Source organism: Euprymna scolopes, chromosome 11 (assembly GCF_053919585.1).
Source record: "Euprymna scolopes isolate OS-2025 chromosome 11, ASM5391958v1, whole genome shotgun sequence".
NCBI lineage: Eukaryota > Metazoa > Mollusca > Cephalopoda > Sepiida > Sepiolidae > Euprymna > Euprymna scolopes.
In genome coordinates, this window is record NC_136492.1 from 6030856 (window position 1) to 6057139 (window position 26284).

The following is a 26284-nucleotide window of genomic DNA, read 5'->3' on the forward strand; positions in this document are numbered from 1 at the left end:
ATTGCCTACACTGAGAATTGAACCTTCAGAAGGTCACTTTTAGAAGTGATTTTTCTAAGTACTCTAACCATTAATAGTCCAAAGAATCCGAATAATATGAATTCTTTTATTTCTCGTTTCATACTCAAACTGTGTACTCCTACAAGACCACATTGCTATAGCCTTCAGAACTCCTTTCACAATTGTATTCAAGTTTAAATCTAACATGCATGTACAACATTTCATAAGGTTTTGGAGATAGATCCTGAGCATCAATACATCTGTGTGAACTATGTTAACATGGATAAGTATATTTCATTTTGATCATAAAATGAACATTATCATCAAAAGGTAAAACATTTTTTATGGGTGTCAAATTGTAATACAAATTCAATAACGTTCATTCTTTTGATCAAAATGAAATGTGCTTCTTCTACAAAATATTTTTTGTATAAAATGTAGTTTTCTGAGAGTCCATTCCATCTAGAAAACCCTAGGAGCAATAAGCAAGCAACAGTGAAGAAAACTATGTTAAGGAGTTCAGGGCTTGTATTAAGGTGGGGGTGCACAGCGGGCCATTCTGTGGCAATTCTGAATCTTCATGCTAGAGTTATTATAAAAACGTGATGTGAAATTCAGAGTGGACAGAGAAGGGATTCTTCCGTAGAATGCAATATCCGATTGAAGCTTCAATCTTCAGGAAAAATCAATTTTACAATTGATTTTTCTAGGTACTCTAACCATTGTGCCACAAGATGAGAACGGTAATCCTACAAATCAAAATAATACAAATAACCAATCCTCGTCTCAAAAATTCAGAAACGTAGTATATTACAGAATATCAATTTTTAGAAACTGTTTGAAAAAAAAAAAATGCAAATTAAGAATGTTTGTGTGTGTTTACAACTTCTATAATGGTTTCTTTTTATTTTGTTTTTTGTTTTTCAGATTTTAACAATTGTTTTCCAGTATGTACAAATGTTGCAAAAAGCTGGGCCACAAAGATATATTTTTGACGAAGAGCAAGCGATTGAAGACAGTAAATTCAGATGGCAGGAAAAGGTAATTTTTTTTTACTCTTTTTTTATTACTCTTTTTTATCGCAAACAAGGTATACTACCACTTGGACATGAGTGTTTATTATTTGGAATTGTGATAATAGGAGTACTGTGAGGAGTTGAGCAACGAAGTGTCTGTTCATACTACCTTTAAACTTCTGCAGTTAGTACAATTAGGGAGGCAGGAAACAGTAAGAGAATTTGTAGCATTCCGAGAGAATAGTGTTAGAGTAGAAGGCTTTCCTGCATCTAGAGACTTCAACAGTGAAGAGGTGGAATTTTACTGCTGAGTAGGAAGTATGTACTTCAAGCGGGCACAAAGTGCTCTGAGTTCATTAAAGCACATTCCATTAAAGTACTTGTAAAATAGGCGCAGAGATGCAACATTTTGGTGATGGGACAGAGGATGGAGCTTGGTTGATAGTGCGGTACGTCTTCTTTGGTTTTAGACTCTTCTTTGGTTGGACCCTGCCTAAGAATAAGAGACTAGCGGTAGATATACCAACCCAGATGTGACCTGGTGCTACCAGATCAGGCTGTCTGAAGATATTGGTTTCCTGAGACGAAATGCACCTAACATTGATTGCTTTTTGTTTTTTTCTACCAAAAACTAAAACAAAAACAACGACAATACACCTTTTTCCCCCCTTTTTTTATTTCCATTTTACTCTTTCTCTTTCTGTCTCCCCCCCCCACTTCCTGAATAGTTTCCTAACTTAAAATGTACCAAACATTAACCCATCTCCCATTACAAAACTCATTCATGTTCTGCAGAGTAAGGAACAAAAACGATAAATCCACTATAAAACAACCAAGCCAAACACTACAACTAGCGATTGAAGAATAAAAACCTTCTACAAAATAACTCGATGCAACACGAATCCTGTTTACAAAATAATAGGCTTCGGCATTAAATAATCCAAAAAAGGGTTGATATGCCGTAAAACAGATGTGGCAATAATACTCCATTTAACAGAGTGCGTATGGCAGCTGTGTGGAAATGACGTCACAGCAAGGAAAAAAGGAAAAAGAGTATAAAAAGAATGTGTGCGCGGACAGATGAGCACGTTCGAAGGGACAGAGGTCAGAGAAAAGCAGCACGTTAGAAACACGTGGATGACGTTAATAAGGTGGAAATAAATGTTCTGCTGTTTACCTGAAAAAAAAAAAAGTTGCGTTATTCTTTGTCTTATGTTCCTTTGTGACTGAGTCTACAACGTGTTGGGTCCCAAATGTCTACACGTTAAAACAGGTATAAACGTGTACTACATTACAGTAATGCGTGGGCAAATTGTGGATCTGTAAAGATATGGGATACTCTCTGGTGTGAGTAATTTTCTAGCTCAGCTTCTTTGCAGCAGCCTTGGCAATGTCCTCAATGTATTTGTTCCAATTCATGTTGCCTGTGAATGTTAAGCCAGGGTGTTTGAAAGATAGGCTCTCAGTTAGGGTGTTATTTGTCGTGGACTTTATTATCCTCTGCTTTTCCCCAGATTCCAATTGTCCCATTGTTAGTTTAATCATTACTGTATCTCCGAATTCTTGTCAGTTGTGAATATTTTTGGTAATTGTTAAAGGAAAGACACTTAGTCTTAGTAGCATTAAAAGTTACCAAAATATTTGTTTGTCCCCCGACAAACGGAGGGTGAACCTGTAAATTCACCCTTGTCCGTTCGTCCGTCCGCACTTTTCTCGATAATTATAGCTTGGAATTTTTTGAAATTTTGCACAAACATTAAACATGATATGAGTAAAAAAGTAACAGAACAGATTTTCTGGGAAAACACCGGTTGCTCCCCTAGGGGTACCTTTCGGATTTAAATGACTAAAATTGACACTTTTGTGTTTATTGAAAAATTATTGCCTTGGATTTTTATAAAACTTTCTGAAAAGTTGTAACTAACTAATTTCTATATAATTTTGTTTGTCTATACTTCGCGATAACTCTTGGGTGTGTCCCAGGGGCTCTTTTAGGGCTAATAAAAAAACTCCATTTTTGGGACTGTTTTACCATATTTGTCCAAAATTTTCTGTGTATGTCTTTTGAGCAGTTTAGCATGGTGCTGAACTCAAATTTAAATATGTTAACGCTTTGGGGACTTTTTGGGCTAAATGTGGGTGGGGTGGGGGCAAATGATGGATTAGTAATTTCTTTTTTTGCATGGTGCAGAACTCAAATTTACATATGTTAAGGCCTAAAACTGCCCTGTTTGTTTATTTTCACCAGGATTTGACACCCCTGGGGACTTTTGGGGCTAAATGGCAGGGGAAGGGGGGGGGCAAATGCTGAACTTAATTTTTTTTTTATGCCTCGTTCACTGTGCACTCACGGGGGACCATGCATGCTTCACTTGTGTTCTTTAATGTGTGTTCTTGATTGATCCAAGCAAGTTAACTCGGGCTCATCAAAAATGAAAAAAAGGATATTTGTTCCTTGAAGTGAATCTGGTCGAAAGCTGAAAGAAAACGCGCAACAAAAAGTGATGAATTTCGCTGCGATGAAGTATGTATTATTTTATTTTTTATTTTTTTACATGGAGGTCACCACTTATCAAGGCCCAGAAGCCACTCGGGGATAAGGGTTATGGAGAGAAAATGGAAAGTGGATACAAGAAGGAAGGCAGGCTAGAATGGTTAAAGAAATTAGATGGACTATGGCAATTGTCCAAAGTATTACCATTCTAATGAAAAGCTAGCTATATATTGCATGGAATACAATAAGCATATAAAAAGACCTGGGATAGGGGGGGGGCTTTTCCCGGTTGTAAAATACGCTTAAATATGATATTTTAATTTGCCCAGATTTCGTATATATTATTATAGAGTCGTGATTTCAAAAGTAAAAAAATGTATTTGGGTGCCATCAGATAGAATTGAAACCAAGCTGTAGCATTCAAAGCTGGTGATGTTACCACTGTACCAATGTGACACGCATATAAAGTGATTAAAAATTAAAAATAAACTTAAGATGAATGTACAAAATGTATAGCGATTTTTTTGGGTTTGTATTACTGTACACATAGATTTGAAAAAGTTGTCAAAAAACAAATATATAACAAATAAATGTTATCAAAGACAAGATAAGTTACTTTTCTACCTAACTGGATATATTTTTTGTGTTTTTATTCAATGTAACATGTTTATTCAGCTCGAAAAACACACAGTGTTTACCGATGTATTGGAAAATTCAAAATGGCGGCCGACTGTCTCTTTAACACGGTAAGTTTGGGAAAAAGATGTTATAAATAATAAACTAGACAAAATACTATTAAAAAACAACCGAATATATGTCAACTTATGTCACGGTAACATATATTGAGCGAATTTCTAACAGTATTTTGTCTAGTTTATTATTTATAATACCTTTTCCCAAACTTACCCTCTCCGAGAGAGAGTTGGCCGCCATTTTGAATTTTCCAATACATCGGTACACACTGCATGTTTTTCGAGCTGAATAAACATGTTACACTGAATAAAAACGCAAAAAATATATCCAGTTAGGTAGAAAAGTAACTTATCTTGCTTTTGATAACATTTATTTGTCATATATTTGTTTTTTGACAATTTTTTCGAATCTATATGTACAGTAATACAAACCCAATTTTTTTTTCAAATTTGATCTCTTAAAACTATTTTAACTGGCTAAAAACTCCATAAAAGAATGGTCCATAAAAATCCAATCATTTGAGGCCCCTAGCACTGCTCTAATTTCAGAGAGATAGTTTGAAAATACGGAGACAGACGGACGGACATAGTGAGTTTTATAAATTAGATTAATATAGAGGATTATAAGAATATTATATAGCAATGCAGGAAACTGGTTTCTGCATTGCTATAATATTCTTATATTACTCCATCATATTGATTCACCAGCATTTCTTTAAGCGAACTACCTTTCCGTCTTATAGATTATATCATTGAAGAAAGATAGAAAGGGCTGGAGTCAACATAAACAAGCAATGGAGAATTTAAAATAAAACATAGAACTTTCTCTTGTCTTAAGCTAAAATTCGTACCCCCCACCCCCACCCCCAACGGGCAAAACACTGTTCACCCCTTCTATATTCCAAGTAAACTAGCAATAAAAAGCTGAGGCAAAGTAAATTTCTGGATTTATCACAAACCGGGATTTATTTTCTCTGCATTAGAAGATAATAGGACTTTACTTTTTTATTTATTTATTTATTTTTTTTTTTACACAGTGATCACCACTTATCAAGGCCCGGAAGCCACTCAGGGATAAGGGTTATTGCAAGTACATTACGTTAGTGTGGAGATTTGATGAAGTGTTTACTTAAGGGGGCGGTTGATTAGGAATTTGTTGACATTGGAATTGAAGACATCCAAGTTGTAGTCCGGTGGGAAGCAGGCAGACGGAACAGAGTTAAAATAAAACATATTTAAGTAATATACTTAATATCTACAATTACTATATGCTTGTTTATATTAAAAATGTGGCTTCCTTGCTATCTATAACAAACCACTGAATATAGTTTGTTTTACTTCCAATTTTATTTGTACCTGAAATATACAGTGATCTTAGATACATCGCTAAGACTATTTCTGAATAGATACACAATGCTTTGTGCCTGACGTAATTGACTGTCTTTAACTATGAATTCCAATGTGCCATGCACTAATTGTTTCTCTCATTACGGTACAAACACCCCTGCTGACTTGCTACGTATATTCAATATATCCTTTACCTCCAAGACGACTGCCTTTGTCTAATTTGCATGTTAAATTAAAAAAAAATTTTTTTTTTTCTAACTAAACTTTACTTGACACTCTAAAAAGCAATAAAGAATTTAAAATAAAATACAGAAAGGTTATTGTTGTGGCCCAGAAGGGTCATTAAGGAAGACACGGATATTGGTTCAAATAAGGTTTTGTATTGAGAACAAAACAGAATATACAGAGAGCAACAGTTGTAGTACTTAATGTCCAAGTGGTGTACTACGAACACATACGCACAACCACTGCCACCACTACAAGAATCAGTACCTCTCGGTCTATTAATACAGTTTGGAAAAGTTCATATCTTGTGCATGGGTAAGAGGATGTGTCACAATGTCGGAAGGTGGGAAAATAAGTTAGTACTCCAAGAGAAGGAGCGCTTCGGCCCTGTCAAAATATGCCTGAATAGCCCTGTCTGCATTCTCCGGTGAGGGCACTGCAGGCAACAAATGATAAACTCGTTCCTTCCTTTTGAAAGCCTGGAGGCAAGACCTGGGAGGGTGGACCTCCTAGAGCTACACAAAACATTTTGCATCAGTCCGACAGCAAAAAGGCGACCGAAATGTCTTAGTTACTTACGTATACTATGAAAGTACAATGACCACACAAAGAGTCGGAACTCTCAGTTAATTCATACAGTTCGGAAGAGTTCATATCTTGTGCATGGGGGAGTGCCCACAATATGTAGAAAATACCCACATCACGTCGTCTTCCCGATTGTCGCTGTTCTGGAGTTGGTTGGGGTGGGTCACCCATGTTGGCCCAAAAACGATGTTCTTTATTCAACAAAAAAGGAGTCATCTTCCATCATGATAATGCTCGTTCTCACACAGCACAATTGAAGATCTCATAGGAGAATTTGGTTGGGAAGTCTTGTCTTATCCTACATATTCTCCTGACCTAGTTCCCTCAGATTATCACTTATTTTTAGAGGATTACAACATCGTTTAGATGGTTTTAGATTAATATCATGAGAGGAGATTGAAAATGAAAACCTAAAGAATTTTGTAAGTGAAGCAGAATTTTGTAAACTTGTTGACAGATGGAACCAAGTTTTAGAGAGCAAAGGTCATCATTTTTATGAATAAAGATTTTTGGTGCTTATTCGAAATAATGCAAATTGAAAAATTGTCAATTTCAACTAAAAAGCAATATTTTCTAATTACTTGTCATGTTGAAATTAACAACATTCTAGCAGGGAGACCCGACGTTACCCGGGATTGATTGATGATCAACAGATATTTCACATTCCCATATTTTCATTGTCATCTAAATCTGTGAAATGACCCATTTTTAAATCAAATCAATTGATTGTCTGCTCTACCTGTGCAACATATCACTACGTTGTTACAAAAAACATTTACTTTCACAAAGCAAAGGTCGTTATTTTTATGAATAAAGATTTTCAAAAATACAATTCTTTTTCATTTTCAGGATGAAGTTTCTTTCTAAGTGAAACTGGCATAGGGCCAATCACTTCTAGAAGAATTCATAATTAAAGGATGCTCCATCTTCGCCAGTGGAACTCTCTGCTGCTTGCCTGTTTCCCACTTGACTACAATTTGGACATCTTCAAGTCCAATATAAACAAACTCCTGACAAACCGCCCCCTTAAGTAAAACACTCTATCAAAACCCTAATACTAATGATTACTACAATACTATCTCATTGATTACTGTACACGCAATAACCCTTATCCTTGAGTGGCCTTCGGGCCTTGATAAGTGGTGACCCCCATGTAAAAAAAAAAAAAAATTTTCTTAAAACATTTTTTTCGTCAATTTCATATTATTTCTAAATCCATTTTTTTTTTTTTTTTTTTTTTTTAGGGTTCACCAGTCGACTACGTTCAACGTTTGAGTGAGAATATGCAGTTGTATGCTGAGGAAGATTACCTCACTGGAGACTGTCTTTATTTTGAATATGATTCAGACGTAAATATGTCACTTTATTGTTTTCATATCACTGTAGTCCCTATCTACTTCTCCCTTCATGACATAGTGCTGAAGACACCAGATATTTTTTCTTTTCCCTCTGCAAAACTCAATCATGTTCTGCAAAGTCAAAGGCAAAAACAATTTTCCTCTACGAAACAACCAAACCAAACACCATGAATAAATATTTGAAGATATAAAGAACTTAAAGCGTAAAAGCTTTTTCCAAACTTAGTGGATTCAGCATTAAATAAACTGAAAACAAAAAGGTTAATATGCCATAAAATGAATCATCCAAACCAAACACCATGAATAAATATTTGAAAATATAAAGAACTTGAAGTTTAAAATTCAGCATCAAATAACCTGAAAAAGATTGGTATGCTGTCAAATAAAACAACTGAACAAGTTTAATGATTAAAGTTAAATTCTGTAGATTAAAATATATACAAATACATTTTTAAGTTAAGAATTTATTGTTTGAAACAAGGAATATATGGAGAAAAATTATATTTATTTCCTTAATCCATGGATTTTCAATAACGGCTCATATCATCAGAGGAAATGAAATGTAATTAGCAAAATGTTAAGTTATGAATAAACAAATATTTTTGCTTTTCAGCACATATATTGAAAATGTTATTTAAAAGTTATTTAGATGGCATTTAAAGGTTATAGAAAAAGGATATCATACAACCTGGGCAGTCCAATATCAGAAGGAGTTCAATAATTTCCGGGATATTACTGCCAGGTTGAACGAGTAGTGATCCAAAGGGAAAATCAGAGTTGCTTGAGTAATCTGATATATACAGAATATTTGGTTGTCCCATACCGTGATTTCGAAGGGCATATAAGATAGTCGTCCTTTTCGGCGATGTAAAGATCCGTTGATGTTGAGGTTTAGAAGAAATCCTGAGCCCTTGGGGGTGCGGAGATATTGCATCAAATAACGAATCAATGTTCAATTCCATTGCATATATTTCCGTCGATAGTCGATAATGACAATACGTAGATGAGTGTATAGCTAGCAGGCTGCCCAACATTGTCATAAAATTTGCTTAAAGATATTTTAATTAATGCAGATTTTGTATTTATTATTATATATTATATTCGACCCAATATATAGAAATGATTTCTACACCAGCACCAAGAATTGAAACCAGAACGTTTAGCTTATAATTTACTTTTTCCTTTGCCGTTAATGCCTGATCTATAAAGACATGTTTGCTACAAGGTTAAAAATTAAAGCATGAACCAATAGCTGTTACATTACGCATGCATCTTTGTAACGCTGTTGTTCAACCTTCGCCTTTACTTTTTTCATTTTCACATTTTTGCACTGATTTTCCCTGGATAAAACCCAAATATAAAGTTTTGCATGGATTTGAATACACTATTTAAGTTTCATGTCTGTAGACCAAAAACTGACAGATGAGTTTGGTAGGCCAAATTTTTTAAACAAATATATACACGCATACATAAATTGAAAGAGGTTTGTGTTTACCATAAGCTTTTTACGCAAATATTACTCAAGTATAAATAATATAAAATATCTGCATGAATATAATTACACGTAATAGTTAACTAAAGATGATCATCTCATAAGGAAACTGAAAAAACTAATAGGGAATTAATTAAAATGAATATATATATATATATATATATATATATATATATACGTTCGACCGCTAGCTGACCCTCTCCAAACAATTAACAACAAAATAAAAACTAAAAATAAATAAACCGAATCATAGCCCCCCCCCCCCCCCCCCCGCCTGTATGTACCCAACAGCTCAAGACATACTTACCCCGCCTGTATGTACCCAACAGCTCAAGACATACTTACCAAGAGATGCTAAAAACTTTAACACTAAGACTCGAATTTTAAAGTATTCCCCCCTCCTCCCACCCCCACATATTCCCCTTCCCCTCATGTATCCCTATGCCCTCAGCCACACCAGAAATGAACTTCCCAGACCCTCCCCCACAAGTTCCTTAAACCCCAAAACTAAAACATTATCAACATACAAAACGCCCCCCCCCCTCCCTTCCTTCCTTGTTCCCTTCCTCTCTTCCTCTTCCACCCTCCTCGTAACCCCCCCCCGACCTCATTCACTCTTCCACTCTTTCATCCCAAAATAGCGAACATTTCTGTAAAAGTCTGAAGACGCTACAGACGGCCAAAAAAACGGCCGCGTAGCCGAAACAATAATGTAACTTAACAGAAAGATACAGTAATAAAAAATAAAATGCATATTTGCTCTACAACAGTATTGAGCACTTTCTTCAGTTTTTATTAATTACCATTTCCACTATATATATACATATATTGTGTGTTTATTATTTCTAGAATAAAAACGAATATTTCAGATGATTTTAATTATTCTCTTGCTTTTTTTAGTTAATTCAGATGTGCGTGGACCATATGAAACCCGAAAAAACGAATGTGATCCTGCAGACGAAAAAAGATTCACATCTTTGTACGGAAGAAGAGAAATGGTATGGAACCAAATACATGGTGTCAGGTAAGAAATGTTTAGGTCGTCAACATTGTCATAATATTAGGTTTAATTGCTGTTTTGGCATGTGTTGGACAGCTTTTGGATCTAAAATGGAACACGTACATCAAATCTGTTGCCAGGGACGCTGGGAAAATGGTGGGATCCTTTTACCGCTCCAGAAGATATCTCACTACTGATGCAATTCTCTATCTTTATAAAAGCCAAGTATGTCCAAGGATGGAGTACTGGTGCCACATCTGGGCAGGAGCTGCTAAAAACAGCCTATCTTGCCTTGACAAAGTACAAAATAGACATTGTGGTTTAGTGGGGGATGCCCTTTTCTCTTCCCTGCAACCTCTCTCTCACAGAAGAGACGTTGCAAGCCTGTCTTTGTTTTATTGCTATTTCCATGGCAGGTGCTCGTCTGAACTCCAATCCCTCATCCCCCCTCGCCAATCTTTCACGAGAAACACCCATCTGGCTGAAACTACTGTCAATAATTTTCCCCACTCTTTATCTGTGCCTAAATCCAAATGTAGATTCCATGAGCAAAGCTTCTTTCTTAGAACTGCACGCCAGTGGAACTCTCTGCTGCTTGCCTGTTTCCCACCTGACTACAACTTGGATGTCTTCAAGTCCAACATAAACAAACTCCTGACAAACCACCCCCTTAAGTAAGACACTCTATCAAAACCCCCAATACTAATGATTACTACAATACTATCTCATTGATTACTGTACACGCAATAACCCTTATCCCTGAGTGGCCTTCGGGCCTTGGTAAGTGGTGACCCCCATGTAAAAAAAAAAAAATTGACTTTCAAACTACCCTCTAGCCAAGTTTTCATTTATCCTTCTTTCTCTCAATTCCATTTGCATGACTTCCTCCCATGTTTTCCTTGATCTTCCCCTGTAAACTGAACCTGCTACCTCAACTGTTCTACATCTATTAATCTCAAAATTCTCACCTATTCTTTCAACATATCATCAAAGTCTATTCTTCTGCACACACGTCTCTCTACTGGAGAGAACTTGAGTGTCTTAGGTGTCTCTGTACAGGGATTTGTCGGAACAATCTGGCATGAGGATATTTTTACAAGGAAACGCTAACTAAACATTCAAAATCACATTTTGTATTTGCATCCGAAATAAGATTTTAACGTTATGGTTAACCACACTTGTTTTTATGAGGATCAAATGTTAGCTTCAGGAAGGAAGTTTTCCTTGATTTTATCAATTGAATCTTCGAGTTAGGGTTAATATTCGCATGTTTCCTTGACCAGTTGAATCTTTGTCTCCAACTAAGAACTTCCATCCATTCTTTTAATGTAACAAAACTAAGAACCATTCAGATCATCAACATTATCATCATATTCGAGTTTTAAAATGCTGGCATGTGTTGGATGGCTTTAAAAAATTGACTTCTAAACTAATCTATGCATAGTAAAGCTTTTGTGCCATTTTTTTTTTTTTTTTTTTTTAAATGAGTTTTTTTTAAAACTGGTTATGCACCAAAAAGATTCTCGGACGATGCTGAGTAAGTTAAAGTTATTCTGTGAAAGTTTTTACACAAAATGTGAAAACAAACAGAACTAGAAGAATTTTTATTTCTTTGAATTTGAATAAAAATAATTATTTTTAATTTAATTAATCTCCTATATAATAAAGTAATCTTGATTTTTTTTTTTTTTTTTTTTTTTTTTTCTTCACTCATTATATCACGGTCAGTTGAGCAACATGTGGGAGAGCGTTGTCATGGAGGAGAATTGGTTCCATCCATATCGACCAATCTCGGGCACATACGTTGGAGCTTCTGGTGCATTTTGTAAATTTGTCGGCAGTACTTCTTCTTCGCCGTAATCATTTCGCCCGGATTCAAGAAGCTGTGATAGATGAGACCGAGCGTAGCCCATCAAACAGTCACCATCTCTTTTTTTATTGCAATTCAGCTTCAGGAAGTGTTGTAGAGCTTCTCTAGCATCCAACCACTGTGCTGAACATTGCTGGTTGTCATAGGGAATCCATTTCTCATCACATGTCACAATTCGCTCGAGAAATGTGTTGTTTTTGTTGCGCAGAAGGAGCGTAGATGACACCTCCATACAACGATTTTTTTGATTATCGTTTAATTCATGCAGCACCCGTTTATCCAACTTTTTTTATTTCCTTATTTGCTTTAAATGACGAATGACCATTAAGTGGCCGACTTCAATCGAGTTCAACAGTAACTTCTTGTATGGTTTTGCAAGGATCGGCTTCAATTAAAGGCTTTCAAATGTTTGTTATTAACCGCAGTCGACCAGCTGCGACCATCTTCATCTTCGAGGCTCTTATCACCATTGCAAAATTTCTTGACCCACCGTTGTGCCACACATTCGTGAGTGGTTCCTGGGCCAAATGCATCATTGATATCACAAGCTGTCTCTGCAGCTTTTCGGCCTAGTTTGAACTGGAACAAGAAAAGCAGGCGGATTTAAATTTTGCCCATGCTGTCGAAAAGCCTGCAAAAAAATGAATGAAGAGATTGAGAACATGATTCGATAGAGCGAAAAAAAACACTTTAAAATGATATATAACATGTGTATATATATATATCAATGATTTTATTCAGAAATCTATAAAAGCGAAAATGTTTGTGTGTGTGTGTGTGTGTTTGTATGTCTTGTGAAAACTTTCGACATGGGCCACAGATTTACGCCAGATAGGTATCATTTTAAAGCTCCAACCTTCGCCCGACAAATATCGAAAAATTGGCCAAAAACATTAATTACTTCCCCCTAAAATCATTAGTTTTGTACAGGGAGGGTGTCGCAAAAAATCCTTCCTTCATTTTGCCTTTGCCATGAGTACTGCGACCATGATGTCATGTTTGACCTAGAAAACGTTAATGTTAGTTTAACGTGCTGGTTTTTTAAACGTTTCATTTTGTCACGACTTAGTTGTTTGTCTCTTTGGCGTAAGCTTTTTTTCCGCCATAGCCTCGAGGCTTCGGGTTCAAGCCTACCTTCCGGCCAAAACTTTTTTTTTTTCTTTTACACCTCTAAACACCGGGACCCCCACCCCTACACACACAACCTTGTTATCTTAAGATTGCACTTTTTTTTCTGATTTTTAACAGGGTTATTGCTTACCCCCCCCCCCCCCCCCATACACACACCTACAAACACCCGGGCAACGCCAGGAAGTTCCTTGAAAACTCATATAAAAGAAACGCTATTGGTGGGTAAAGTCAGTTCGTGACATATTTTTGGGATGTACACATATAGACAACCAACGTCCGAATTCCGGCTTCCTCATAAAGGCCGTAAAAAACAAAAATCTCACTGAAGGAAGAACTGCTGTTTGGATTCTGGTAAAGTTTTATTTTATTCTTTGAGTTTGTTGACCGAAAAGCACATATTACGTATAGAGCAAACATTTCAAAACACAATACATAAAGAAATACTTTCTTTATAATCTAAGGGAGACAATTTTATTAGCGAGTTCGCCCTTCAAAAAATAATAATCTTTTTCTTTTTCTTGTTAATTTATTTTTTAATAAATTTCTTTTTCATTAAATCTTTTTCTTTTGTTTTAATTTTATTACATGTGGGTGCTGGTAAATCCCTAGAACATACGAGCTATCATCAGCACACATATGTAATACTTAGCTAAATGATAGACTGACTTACCTGCTTTTTTTTTTTTTTTTAAATTTTTTTTTACACAGTGATCACCACTTATCAAGGCCCGGAAGCCACTCAGGGATAAGGGTTATAGCAAGTACATTACGTTAGTGTGGAGATTTGATGAAGTGTTTACTTAAGGGGGGTGGTTCATTAGGAATTTGTTAATGTTGGACTTGAAGACATCCAAGTTGTAGTCCGGTGGGAAGCAGGCAGACGGAACAGAGTTCCACAGGTGTGCAGTTCTAAGAAAGAAGCTTTGTTCATGGAATCCACGTTTTGATTTAGGCACAGATATAGAGTGGGGGAAATTTTTCACAGTGGATTCAGCTAGACGGGTGTTTTTCGTGAAAGATTGGCGAGGGGGGACCAGAGATTGGAGTTCAGACGAGCACCTGCTATGGAAATAACGATAAGCTCGCAACGTCTCTTCTGTGGGAGAGAGGCTGCAGGGTAGAGAAAAGGGCATCCCCCACTAAACCACAAAGTCTATTTTGTACTCTGTCAAGGCAGGATAGGCTATTTTTAGCAGCTCCTGCCCAGATATGGCAACACGTGTATTTTTGCTCTTATCAATGGTGGATTGGCAAAACACAAAACTGATTTTATTTTGAACTAGTGGAGGGAGGTTGACGGTTGTAAAATACGTTTAAATATATTTTGATTCATGCAGATTTGGTATTTATTATTACTGAACCGATTATTAAAAAAAAAAATTACTTTTGGGTGCCATCAGCTAGAATCGAAACCAAAATGTTTAGCACTCCAGACGCGTTCCCTACCGTCTGTGGTATTGACAGATACATAAGAAAATTTTTTAATTAAACCACTTCAAGCGATGAATGAATTTGCGCATGCACAAAATTAATAGAAATATATCGGCAAGTTGAAATGAACATTTTATATTTCAACTTGCCGACATTATAGGTCCTTAAATACAAGTATTCTATCGAAATGTAACTTTATGCGAATAATGGAAAGATGTTTCGGGAAATTATTGTTTTATTTTTGATTTCGTATTTTCTTATATAATTTCCAGCATACTTGACTTTCTCAAAAAAGTTAACTTTTATTTATAAACAAAGCACCATCATCTAAAACCAAGACTTCTTCTCCATAGGATGCATTTTTTAGCGCCGTTCATCTGCCAATTGGAATAATCGATTATGAGTCATGAACACTACAGGGTGGAACGATAAAATTTATTTCTTTGTTATTTTCACATAATAAATTTGTATCAAAATTACCAAAATGATATTTATTTATCAATATGAATAAATAAGATTCTGCGTGGCTTTCCAGAATTTCCCGTATATTAAAATCTCTATGATGTAGGTACCCATGACAGAACGAAAAGATTGTATTCCAAAAACCACATCAATCGATCCAGTAGTTTGATTTTTATAAAGAAAATCATTTTAAAGCGATTGATGGAAAATCATAGGCATTACAAGGCTAATCTCACAAGTTTGAATTATTATGAAGTCCGTGTTTCTTCACGTTGGTGACGCGAGACAGTCACCCCTCGGTTGCTCATAAAATTTGATTTTATTATTTTCATTATTGATATTTTCATTAGAGATATTACTTCAATTATTTACCCTCGACTGTATAATTTTTTACTCCCTAGGAGTAAATTTACCCTGGTTGAGAACCTCTGCTTTAGCTTAGCATCATGAGAGGAGATTGAACATCAAAACCTCAAGAATTTTGCACAGTGGAAACGATAAAAAATATTGCCCTAAAGAAAACAACAATACAGCTTTACTTTAAAACTTTTATTGAAAAAAATCAATTTTTGATATAAATATTGTTTATATAAGGTATGTTTTTATATTCATAGACGTAAAACATGTTTGTACATTTTTTTAGTAATGTGCTCTTTTTTTTTTTTTTTTTCAGATTTTGATTCCGAGTGGCTTGAAAAAATGAAAAGTAAGTTGGAAATTTGTTTCTTTCTTTGGATCTGTGTGATGTTATGGATTGCAAAAAACCAAGACCCCAGAAGGAAATGATTCACCAAAAACGCAAAAGTTATCGATGAATAAAAAGGGGGGGGGGATGTCTGGAGATTTCGAAACAGGATCGCATTACAGTAGTTGTCAATTTCCGAGTGAACAGCTGAGATGGTGAGTGCGAGAATAATCACTTTCTGCTGATCAGAGGGGGTGGTGACTAAGACAAAAGAGCAAACATAGGATTTCAGGTCATAAGTTAATATATTTAAAAGTCTGAGTTCTTTGAGGCGGTGCTTGGTTCGAGGAGATCCCCGCTAAAGTTCAAAATTCAACGACTCAGAGAAGTTATGTTTTATGTACGTCTTCTCTAGGAGGTGAGACACAAGGTCAAGTGTGGGTTTGACGAAAGTCTTTCCATGAAACAAAATGGGCCGACACGATAAAATAGAAATGTTTTTCTGCAATGGTATCGCATACATACACAGAGCACAACTGAATTATATACCAACAACTTGTGTTGTTTTTACTGTTGCGCAACCAGGAAGGGGATCATCAGGCTATACTTGCATTTCTTTTTCTTCTTTTTTTTTTTTTTTTTTTTTTTTTAGAGGTCATGTACAAATCGGGTGGAGTTAATGCCGCTGGCTTTAGTTTTAAATATATTTTTATTCTATGAATGCCGACCTTTCAATATTATTGTTCAAACTCAAACATACGCATCTATATATTTTTTATTGTACTGTTATTATTGTGTCATATTTACACAGAACACATACTACACTTTCATCCTGACCCAAAAGCCAAGCAAGTGTATTCGAATAGAGGTCAACGTTACCCTAAAAATTTATGATCCTGATTCTGATTAATCGTCCCAACACTGTGAACCAATACCAAAAGTCTTGAGGATTCGTTTTGTGGAAACCAGAAATGCAATAAGTTCTTTAAGATTCTTTTACCATTTTTTTTTCTATTTTAGATCTTGACACAAATCCTGATCTGTTTTTGCCGGATAAAAACAAATACCTCGGTAAGCTTTTTATACAAATCTATGTAATTAATGATCTATTAAATTAATAATCAAGTAAATCAATAATCGATTTAAATGTATTAAATCAATAATTCATAAAGAAAATTGTATGTTAATCAGTATCCAATTTTATCTTGCGGGAGTCAGAATCAAACGTACATATCTAAAACCCGCTTACTTTCTTAAAATAGAGTTTCATTCCACCAAACATTGTAATTGACTAACAAATAAATATAGAAAAACCTGCAAGGAATACCACACACCAGACCTCATCATGCTGTTTGAAAATATCAGTCAAATAAGATGCTGAAATAAATTAATCTAGAGGAAAAATCAAGTATAAAAATTAAATAAACATCTTGAGTTTTCATTATTTATATATTCATCAATGTTTTGTCTTTATTTCAAGACTTTATCAAGATTGATTTGAAGAAATAGCATACAAGAACAATGTTTGCAAAATGTGTAAAACAAAATTCCAAAGATTTGGTGCGATTATGGCTTAAAGAAAAAGGGGAATTTAGACCTGTGGAACAAATTCGATTTGGTTTTTAGCCAGTAAAAATAGCTGTTAAGGGACCAAAATTTAAAAATTTATTTGGACGACTCTTTTCATCTTCATTGTTATTCTCACAAAATGTAACCTCTGACCTTCTTCAGTTGTAACTTGATCAATTTGTGATTTTTGGAAGATGACATTTTCGTTCTGTGATGTGTATATGCATCATAAAGATTTTTCTGTATTTTTTTTTTTTCTTAATTAAATGTAATTCTAAATAAGTACCTTTTTTTTTTTTTTTTTTTTTTTTTTACCGCAAATAGATTACAAACGAGTGAAGTGAAATAAATTGTATTTTGACTGATTTTCAATCCATATTTCGTTAAAAATAATTTATGCTGTTAATAGTAATGACTAGCATTGTTGCTATTAAAAACGACGATCGAGATTGATTTTGTGAAAGCTGTTAAATAAGACAAATACTTAATTTGATTTCTGTGCACGAAAATAATTAAATTTTAATTTTGGATCGCTAATTATTTTTCAGCTAAAGATTTTTCCCTCATGGAAGTTCCCCCGGAACAAACATCTAAGGTAAAATATTTCTCAACATCCATCATTTCTTTTAATGGAAATTCCATGGTGTTTTCTACGTCAACCTGTATAATTTACTATTCATAATATTTTGTTTTGAAATAGAAAATGTCTGTCAGTTTAAGAAAAAAATGATAACAGACATTTTATTTTTATTATTTGTATTCATCGGACTACTGTTCTCATCTTGAGTGTGATTTTCACAACATTTTGGTCGATGTAACCTCCAACCTTCTTCAGGTGTTCTTTTCTAACTTGGTATTTTTTTCTGTCGAACTTGGGAATTTGGACAGAATTTTGAATGGAACCCTTTGTTTACTTCACGGGGGTAGCATGTTCTTGTTTTGTCAGCCATGACTGGATAGAGGTCCTAAGTAATTTGCAATCGTATTGGCTGTCAGAACAAGAGCATGCTACCTTGTGAAGTAAATAAAGGATTCCGCTTGAAATTCCGTCCAAATTTCCGAGTTTGACAAGATACACCTGAAGAAGGCCGAAGGTTACATCAATGAAACGTTGTGAAAATGACACTCAAGATGAGAACAGTAGTCCGATGAATCCAAATAATACGAATAACCAATCCTCATCTCAAAAATTCAGAAACGTCATTTTATTTTGTTTTCATTTTCAAGAGTTCTCGTAGGGAAAAGGGGAGATAATTCAAACCAATCATTTCTGGTAATTCAAAACAAGTAAAGCAAAGAAATAACACAAAAGAATGTACAAAAAAAAAAAAATTGAGACTAGGTTGAAGTAGTTTGCTTGAAGCATTGTTTAATATGCATATATAAAAAGAGAATTAAGTTTATAGAAGGCAGAACAAAGTAAATGTGTGATGGATAGACTCAGACTGACACAACTTAAGATATAAAACCTGCCCTGCACGTTTGAAAGTTGAACACACGCTTGACAAAGGGAAAATGCCCCGTAATATAACATCACAAACACACATCTGGGCAGGAGCTGCTAGAAAGGACTTATCCTTCTTTGATAGAGTTCAAAATAGACTTCGTAGCCTCATAGGGAATGTCCTTTTCTCTTCCCTGCAACCTCTTTCTCATAGAACAGATGTTGCGAGTTTCTCTCTGCTTTATCATTATTTTCATGGCAAGTGCTCAGCTGAGCTCCAATCTATAGTCCCCCCTCGCCAGACTTTCACAAGAAATACCCGTCTAGCAGAAAACACTATCACTAATTTACCCCAGTCTTTATCTGTGCCTAAACCTAAACATAGATTCCATGAACAAAGCTTCTTTCTTAGAACTGCACGCCTGTGGAATTATCTTCCGTTTTTCTGCTTTCCAGCTGACTACAATATGGTTGTCTTCAAGTCTAACGTAAACAAGTTTTTGATGAACCATTCCATATAAGTTAACAAATTTACCAAATTTGCATTACTAACAATTACTATATGGTCCAATTTCTACTGTACACTCTTTAACCCTTATCCTCGAGTGGTCTCTTTGCCTTGATAAGTGGTGATGCCTAAGTAAAAAAAAAACAAAAAAACCACCTGACCAAGTAAGAACATCCTAAGAGCAAATAGTAAGAGAGATTACTTTATAAATATTAATTCTTTAATATTTATAATATACTTTAGTTTTACCATCTTGGATCATTTTGGTAAATTTAATTGTAATTTTTATTTTATATATATATATATATATATATATAGTGTATTTAGGCACCATGTTTTCATTCCGACAGATATTGTTAAATGACACACAGTGTTTTTGCTTAATGATCTATTTTGTCATTTTCCATCCCCACCCCATCAATATATTCTCTCGCGACCAGCTACGCTACAACTTTAAATCAGATAAAAAGGTACAAAGGAATATAATACATCGATATATATATCCCCAGTCAATAATAATTAGATCAGATTTATCATCTACTACAAGAAATTAAGAACTTGCTAACCTTATAATTAAGAACAACATTTTCCGGACAACAAAATCAGTCGACGAAACCAATGTGGCATACCAATTCAAATGCCCCTTTGGAGAATGCATCTCCAACAATAGAAACACCAATAGCTACATTGCGCACACGACCAACATTTTGTCCAAACGATTAACTCTACACGTTTCAGATACAAGCTTGATTTGCCAATACCTGAAACAACATGGCTGCCCACATTCCCAATTTAGAAAAATCCTAGATGAAAACACGAAAATCATTCATATGGATCCAAATGCAAAAGACTAAAAATACTGAAAGCATTGTATATAAAAGCTGAACAGTCAAAAATTTACAATGTAAATTCTGAAAACAGTAATAACATTTTAAAGTAACCATCCAAAATATATATATATATATATATATATATATATATATATATATATATATGAACAAATGATTAATAAAACATGTTAAAAGACATCTTGAAAAAGAGTTAAAAACATATTTAATTTTAAAAAGGGAAGCACAAGATAAGTGGATAGTCCTTAATCCGCGGAGTTTCGAAGAAATATTCTCCTTCTCATCAGAGGGCAGGAATTAGCAAAATGCAGGATCGGATTTTGCATATAAAAATATTTAATGAAACTACAAGTAAGTCACAGATCTTACTTGGTTAAAAAAAGGGTGATTGAAATCTTTTTATCATTTTTCTTTTGCCTCCTGTTCCCCTTACCTCACCCTTTTTTTTAACCAAGTAAGATCTGTGACTTACTTGTAGTTTCATTAAATACTTTTATATGCAAAATCCGATCCTGTATTTTGCTAATTCCTACCCTCTGATGAGAAGGAGAGTATTTCTTCGAAACTCCGCGGATTAAGGACTATCCACTTATCTTGTGCTTCCTTTTTTAAAATTAAATATGTTTTTAACTCTTTTTCAAGATGTCTTTTAACATGTTTTATTAATCATTTGTTCATATTATAAGCTCTATTTCCTTTTCGGTTTTATTGAGCTTTTACATCTGGCTGAGTTTATTTTACTTGTAAATATTAACTCTTTAATATTTATAATATATTTTAAGTTTACCATTTTGATTACCTTAGTAAACTTATTGTAATTTTTATTATATATATATATATGTTAGGGATAAGGGATCGGAATTATAAACCAGAAAAATCGGAACTTTGGGGAACTTTCGGAAAAAATATTAGCCTAATTTCCGATTTCAAAACCGATTCTTGTTCCCATTGCATGTACTAATAATAAATGTTTTTAAAATCATTAGTAAATCTTAAATCTATAAATCATAACATCCAAATTTAAATTTATTTTATTTGCGTAAAAAAAGCAAAACTTGAGATAGGCAACCTGTTAAAAGAGTGCACTGGATTTACAAGATTCCAAAAAACGTTTTTCTCAAGAAAAAAAGATACTGTCGAATATTAGTAATTAAATTAAAAGTAAAATATAAGAATGAAAAGTGTTTTTAATCTTTTTCATTTATTTTATACTATTGGGTTTTTGTCAGATTTCTTTATATATGGTTGGCTTTTGCCCGATAGCCAACTTTTGCAAATCTTACTATAGGTAGCCAAAAGTTTGAAAAAAAAAATTGAGACATTTTCAAACACTCAATTAGGATATAAATGATTTGTGAATTTTACATTGGTTTCAACATGGCTACCCACATTCCCAATTTAGGAAAATATTGGTTGAAAACACAAAAATAATTCATATGGATCCAAACGTGAAAATACTAAAAATACTGGAAACATTGTATGTAAGAGCTAAACAGCCAAAAACAGATAGACGAAAACGATTACGGAACTTTTTTACACAAATTCGATCGAAACATAAGAACTGCCATTCAAAAAATGGAAAAATATTTATAATTATACATATCCACATGAATTTGACACATAAAAGTGAAACCGCATAGCTGGTTCCACCATTATATCTTGACACGTTTGCATTGTTCTGCCTTGTATTAACTTAAATATTTTATGACAACACTAGTAATTATTGGTATTGATTGTGAGTAAAAGTAAAAATGACTGACTTGTTGAAATGGGATGACTAATGGATCGAATGATACAAATGGGATAACTAATGGATCAAATGATACAGGTAGGATAACTAATGGATCAAATGATATAAATGGGATAACTAATGGACCAAATGATATAAATGGGATAACTAATTGATCAAATGATACAAATGAGATAACTAATGGACCAAATGATACAAATGGGATAACTAATGGACCAAATGATATAAATGGGATAATTAATGGACCAAATGATATAAGTGGGATAATCAATGGACCAAATGATACAGGTAGGATAACTAATGGACCAAATGATATAAATGGGATAACTAATGGATCAAATGATACAAATGGGATAATTAATGGACCAAATGATACAAGTGGGATAACTAATGGACCAAATGATATAAATGGGATAACTAATGGATCAAATGATATAAATGGGATAACTAATGGATCAAATGATACAAATGGGATAATTAATGGATCAAATGATATAAATGGGATAATCAATGGATCAAATGATACAAATGGGATAATTAATGGATCAAATGATATAAATGGGATAACTAATGGACCAAATGATACAGGTAGGATAACTAATTGATCAAATGATACAAGTGGGACAACTAATGGATCAAATGATATAAATGGGATAACTAATGGATCAAATGATATAAATGGGATAACTAATGGATCAAATGATACAAATGGGATAGCTAATGGACCAAATGATATAAATGGGATAATTAATGGATCAAATGATACAAATAGGATAACTAATGGACCAAATTATAAAAATGGGATAATTAATGGATCAAATTATAAAAATGGGATAATTAATGGATCAAATGATACAAGTGGAATAATTAATGGATCAAATGATGCAAATGGGACAATTAATGGACCAAATGATATAAATGGGATAATTAATGGATCAAATGATACAAATGGGATAATTAATGGACCAAAGGATATAAATGGGATAATTAATGGACCAAATGATATAAATGGGATAACTACTGGACCAAATGATATAAATGGGATAACTACTGGACCAAATGATACAAGTGGGATAACTACTGGACCAAATGATATAAATGGGATAACTACTGGACCAAATGATATAAGTGGGATAACTAATGGACCAAATGATACAAGTGGGATAACTAATGGACCAATTGATATAAATGGGATAACTAATGGACCAAATGATGCAAGTGGGATAACTAATGGACCAAATGATGCAAGTGGGATAACTAATGGACCAAATGATATAAATGGGATAACTAATGGACCAATTGATATAAATGGGATAACTAATGGACCAAATGATACAAGTGGGATAACTACTGGACCAAATGATATAAATGGGATAACTACTGGACCAAATGATATAAGTGGGATAACTAATGGACCAAATGATACAAGTGGGATAACTAATTGATCAAATGATAGAAGTGGGATAACTAATTGACCAAATGATACAAGTGGAATAACTAATGGACCAACTGATACAAGTGGGATAACTAATGGACCAACTGATATAAATGGGATAACTAATGGACCAACTGATATAAATGGGATAACTAATGGACCAAATGATATAAATGGGATAACTGATGGACCAATTGATATAAATGGGATAACTAATGGACCAACTGATATAAATGGGATAACTAATGGACCAACTGATATAAATGGGATAACTAATGGACCAACTGATATAAATGGGATTACTAATTGATCAAATGATACAAGTGGGATAACTAATGGGTAAAATTATGCAACTTGATAACTTATAGTTCAAATGATGCAAGTGGGATAATGATTGGCTCAAATGATGCAATAGGGTAAATAATGGTTAAAATAATGCAAGTGTAACTAGATTGTTAGTAATAATATAATTTATAAGTAATAATATAACACATAGCTTTTAAATTATAGGAAATTGTTTTCTTTACAAATATTCAGCTTTTACATGCAAATATTTTTTTTTTTTTTCATAGCATCCATTCATTATAATGGATACTGAAAAATGCAAACTGTGGTTCAAAAAAGATACAAAATTTAACGTTCCAAAAGGTAAGTCATCTGATATATTGATTTTTTAACCCTGCCCCTTATCCTTATCAGCATTTGTTTATGAATAGCAGGACTACCTGACATTGCCTGAAAACTGGATAAAATATAAAAAGGGATTATTTGGAATTTCATCTTTTTACTTTTATTCATCCCAGGCGTTATTGCCACTTGGACATTAGAGTTAAATTTCAACATGTGAGTTGTCAGAGAAACAGGGAGGGAATTTCAGTCTAGTAGTTTGAAGGAAGAAACTATTGTAACATAGCACGGACATCTATATGCAAATACCAAGCCGTGAGTAAAATGACATTACGATAAGAAAAAAGAAGACTATAAATAGAAAAAAGAGCACATTCAAGAAGACGATCACTTGAGAGAGCATGTTCGAAAAGACACAGCTGTAATGAGAAGTCATGCATGGTGCGAGAATGAGGAAATAAATGTCGAGTGAAATGACGTCATGGTAAGGAAAAAGAAGACTATAAAAAGGAGAAAGCACGTTCAAGAAGATGATCACATTAGAGAGATGGATGACGATAGAGAGTACGTTCGAGAAAATACAGCCGTAACGAGAAGTCACGTGTGACGGGAGAATGAGAAAATAAATGCTGTTGTTACAGTGGAGGGAAAAAGCGAGTTGAAGTTCTTTCCTATTCTTTGTTTACTTTGCGACTGAGCCTACAGCGTGTTGGGTAATGTTACACTATTAGTCAAAGGTTTCCCAGCATCTAGGGACCATTTACAGGTAAGGGTGGGATTTTGCTGTTTGTCAAGTTAGTCAGGGATAATCTGGAAAGTGTCATATAACCCTTCCTTTGGCAATTGTGCATTGTTTTCAGCTGTATCGGGTTCTCAATTGATTTTCGTGTCTTTTATGAAAAATATATTTTCTTTTTAGACTATTTTCCCAATTCTTTTTGAGACTATATTGCCCTCTCAAAAACACTTCTGGATAGTTCCTAAAAAAAACTCTATCACCGTCTGTATAGGTTTTATACTTTTTATTATTTGGTAATATCCTGTCGAACACTGACTGTATCTTGCAAACAATATTTCAACCGTTGATAAATTTGCGTTAATATTTTTATTTAAAAAAATATTTTTATTACATTTTCACCCCAAACAAGGCATATTGCCACTTTGATGTAGGGGGCTACTATCACGGACCTAAATTCCAGGGGTACTATGTAGGGGGTTTAGCAGCAAGATGTCTGTTCACATTACACTTGAACTTCTGCATATCAGTACAGTTGGGGAAGTAGGAAACCGGAAGAGAATTCCAAAGTCCTGCCATTTTGGGGAAGAAGCTATTAGAGTAAAAGGCTTTCTTACATCTAGGGATTTCAACTGTGTAGGGGTGGGACTTTGCTGCTTGTCGGGTTTGTTGGGGATATTTTCGTCGAGGGGGGGTACAAGTGCTTGTAGTTCGTCAGAGCATTCACCATTAAAATACTTGTAAAACAGGCAGACGGATGCAAAATTTCGTCGGTGGGACAGGGGCTGAAGTTTAGATGACAATTCAGGACCTATTAGGTTGGCGACTCTCTTTTGGACCCTATCCAGGAGTGATAAACTAGTAGCAGATGCATCAGCCCAAATGTGACAACAATACTTCATACATGGGCGAATGGTTGCTCTGTAGAGGTATAGGACTTTCAGGCGTAAGTAACGTACGATAGACAGAGCCCACCTTTTTTGCAGCAGCCTTAGCAATGATCTCAATGTATTTATAAATCGTTAGGAATCTTTTAATGCTTTTTTTCTTCCATGTCGATATTGTCATTATTTTTTCAATGCTCTTTTGAAGGTATCAACAAACCTTTTTGCTTGCCTGTTAGACCTAGGGTTGTATGCTGATGATGTGATGTGTTCAATTAATTGCCAACGACTCACAGTAGTCCTTAAATTCTTATCCTGTGAACATGACAACATTGTTGCTTACAAATATATTTGGAACTCCAAATTTTTTACAAAGGAGTCACCACTTATCAAGACACGGAGGCCACTCAAGGATAAGGGTTAATGAATGTATAGTAGTCAATGGAAAAATGTTGTAGTAATCATTAGTAGTGGAAATTTGGTAAATTGGATTACTTAAAGGTATGGCTCATCAAGAACTTGTTTACATTGGACTTTAAGATGATCATATTAAAGTCAGTTGGAAAGCAAGAAAATGGAACAGAGTTCCACAGGTGTGCAGTTCTAAGAAAGAAACTTTGTTCATGGAATCTATGTTTAGGTTTAGGCACAGATAAAGATTTGGGGAAATTATTGATAGTGGTTTCAGCTAGATG

The 26284-nt window shown here is 34.4% G+C and overlaps 1 protein-coding gene across 3 annotated transcripts in view; it reads left to right on the top strand.

Annotated features, from left to right (window-relative positions):
• LOC145287757 (nardilysin-like) overlaps positions 1 to 26284 on the top strand; it is a 118628-nt gene that overhangs the window by 57537 nt on the left and 34807 nt on the right. For all 3 annotated transcript variants that reach the window (XM_080135538.1, XM_080135536.1, XM_080135537.1), the window contains exons 15-21: positions 928 to 1041; positions 7604 to 7708; positions 10110 to 10233; positions 15777 to 15809; positions 16809 to 16859; positions 17906 to 17952; positions 23915 to 23990. In XM_080135538.1, coding sequence (XP_079991664.1) covers positions 928 to 1041; positions 7604 to 7708; positions 10110 to 10233; positions 15777 to 15809; positions 16809 to 16859; positions 17906 to 17952; positions 23915 to 23990 — 550 coding nt within the window. The remainder of the gene's footprint in view (positions 1 to 927; positions 1042 to 7603; positions 7709 to 10109; positions 10234 to 15776; positions 15810 to 16808; positions 16860 to 17905; positions 17953 to 23914; positions 23991 to 26284) is intronic.